Source organism: Echinops telfairi, unplaced genomic scaffold, assembly GCF_000313985.2.
Source record: "Echinops telfairi isolate 266 unplaced genomic scaffold, ASM31398v2 ScPeMD7_7416;HRSCAF=8454, whole genome shotgun sequence".
NCBI lineage: Eukaryota > Metazoa > Chordata > Mammalia > Afrosoricida > Tenrecidae > Echinops > Echinops telfairi.
The window spans coordinates 63806-66556 of NW_022111316.1; the positions used below are offsets into that span (position 1 = coordinate 63806).

At 62.2% G+C, this 2751-nt stretch overlaps 1 protein-coding gene across 1 annotated transcript in view; it reads right to left on the reverse strand.

Moving 5' to 3' along the window:
* The window catches only part of LOC101652040 (inner centromere protein), a gene marked incomplete at its 3' end in the record, with an annotated part of 32497 nt that overhangs the window by 22037 nt on the left and 7709 nt on the right, over positions 1-2751 (reverse strand). Inside the window, exon 4 of the mRNA XM_030887511.2 lies at positions 2185-2716. Within this exon, the coding sequence (XP_030743371.1) occupies positions 2185-2716 (532 nt within the window). The remainder of the gene's footprint in view (positions 1-2184; positions 2717-2751) is intronic.

Consider the following 2751-nt stretch of genomic DNA (forward strand, 5'->3'; position numbering starts at 1 on the left):
CGCGCACACACACACACACACACCTGAGGCACGACAGAGGGTAGCTTTCAGGGGGAAGTGAAAGGCAGCCACCAGGCTTGGGCATTCTGATCCTGGGGGCCTTGGTCACAGGTACAGCTGGAACAGAGGCCGCCCAATGGGGCCTATCCCACAGCCACTGCCGGCAAGTCGGTTCCAACGCCCAGCAACCCCACAGGGCGGAGCAGACTGCTCCTTAAGGTTCTTGGAACTGTAAACGTTTAGGGGAGCAGGCAGCCTTACCTTCCTTCCTGGGGCAGCTGGTAGGTTTGAACTAAGGAAGAGAGGGGTAATACGCCAGGGGCTGCCGGAGCAGATGGGGACAGCCACCATGAGCACTTCAGCTGTACCCTCTGGGACGTGAGGGAGGCAAACACGGGGAGGGGGGCAGGGGTGTCAAAGGCCACCACTCAAGGGGCCTGTGGCCTGTAGATTTGGGGTTGAAGACTCTGAAGCCGGGGTGCACAGAGCCCAGAAGCACCAGGACTGCCCAGAACTGTTAAGTGCCAGTTTCAGTGTGTCATTCGGGGCTCAGCGCCAGGCTGGTGGGCTGGGAGGTGGCTGGTTGACCCAAGGAGAAGCCTGGGGTGAAGGCTCCAGGCCTCCCTGCCATCCAGTCGATGCTGACTCACGCGACCCTACAGGACAGGGCTTAGGACTATGACCCGGCCGACTAGCCTCCCCACACTGCTCAGGCTGCCAGCCCCAGGCCTGTCTCCTGGAGCCGACTCAGGCCCCAGGATCCCTCCAGGACAGAGGTGAGCCATCTGGGACCTTCCAGATGTAAATCCAGACAGTGTGCCCGCTGCACGTCTACACACGCCCAGGGCTCTGTGCAGCACAGGCTGAGCGCTGCACTTTCCAGGCCGCGTGACTCAGCAGGGCCCAGGGACAACCTGCCAAGGTGCAGGCCCTCACATGTGTACAGCCTGCCTGCTGGGACAGGAGGAATCAGGTGGGGCTCCAGCTGGGAGGACCCCATGAAACCACCCTCCAGGTCACAAGTGGGAGGGCAGGCGGCTGTGGCTTCTACTTAACCAGACCCCACCATGAGCCTCTTCCTAGTGCCCCCTCCTCCCAGCCATTGTCCACTTGGTGCCAGGGTCCTTCTGAGCAGCCCCAGACAACTCCCGGTCTTGGCACATGCCATTCACTCCACAGGGAAACCCCCGCCACATTCTTGCACCTGGCAGAACCCCAAGCATCCTTCCAGGCTCCCCAGAGGGTCCAGCCTACGGTGCTCACTGGACATCCCCATCTGCTCCTCCACAGCCCTTTGTCTCCCTCTCTTCCTTAGTTCAAACCCACCAGCCACCCCTGGGAGGAAGATGAGGCTGCCTGCTCCCCTAAACCTTTAGTCTCAAGAACGCGTACTCTTCAGGCTGCCCCATGGCTTCCCCCACGGATGCTGACACGCCCTCCCACTGGGGCACAGCTCACATCACAGGCCTGTCCAGGGCCGCTGCTCAACTAGCCAGAGAAGCCTCCAGGGACCTGGGGGTGACGCTACCCTCAGCCCCAGTCATCAGACAAGGAACTCCGGCCCATGAAGAAGATTCTACAGCCTGCCCAAGGTCACACAACGACCCAATGGTCAGGCTATGGGACAGTGTAATGTCAAAGGCAGGGGGGGTCGTGAGCCTCGGTAGGATGGGGGCAGGGGAGGAACGTGCCAGGCCTGGGCCCAAAGACCCAGGTTTAAGTCTCAACATGCCATGAACCACACGGCCATGGCGGCCGGCCTCCCGGACCTATCTCTGCACTTGTGAAACCCAAGTACTGGACTACCCAAAGAGATGCCACTAGCTACATGTGGCTAGTATGTCCAAGCTCAGTAGGATCCAAATTCTCACTGTCATCAGGTCAATTCTGACTCCTAGGACCCAAGTGGATGGAACTGAGTGGCCCCTGGAGGTTTCTGAGACTGTAACTCTGCTACCCTGGAGCAGCTGGTGGTTTCGAACTACTGACCTTGTGGCTGGCAGCCCCATATGTAACCATGACAGGCCAGGCCCAGCTGCTGACTAGCATCAGCCATCTCTGCCCTGAGGGGACACTGCCAGCCCTGCAGGACCCCTAGAGACTTCAAGCCGTGCAGGGTGGCAAGACCCACCCAGGGCAGCATCCTCGCTCCCCACCCGGCCGTTTCAGAGCCCCGAGACTCACAGATGATACGGGCAGAGGCGGCTGGCTCCTTGGCGGCCGCCTTTCTGCTGGACCTTCTGACGGCGCCTTCCTTTTTGGGGCTCAGCTGTTCCTCGGGGGCGGCGGCGATCAAGCTGCGCCGCACGGAGCGCCGGCTCTTGCAGGCGCCGGTGGCTGTGGAGAAGTTATCTGGCAGGACGGGGGCCAGCACTCGCTCCCGCCACAGGGAGTCCGGGGAGCCCGCAGAGGAGGTCCGGGCGATCCTCAGCTTGGACACTGACCGCCCGGCCCCTTGGTCCTTGGGGCCCTGGGGGGTGGCCATCAGGGAGCTCACAGCCACAGCCTCTGCCTTCTTGGGTGGCGAGTCCTCTTCTGATGGAGAGGCTGCAGCCGGAGAGGCTGGCGCCCGCGAGGCCTTAAGCTGGGTCAGGTACTGCTCGGCACTGCGGCGCTCTTCGGCCCTTATCTCCACCGTGGGCGCGGGCTGGCCCTGGGCCACGGTGCGCTTGGGCTTCCTGGTAAGCATCATGGGGGACGCAGAGGCGGGCGAGGTCTTAGCCGAAGTCATGGTTGTGGTCGCAGCGGCAG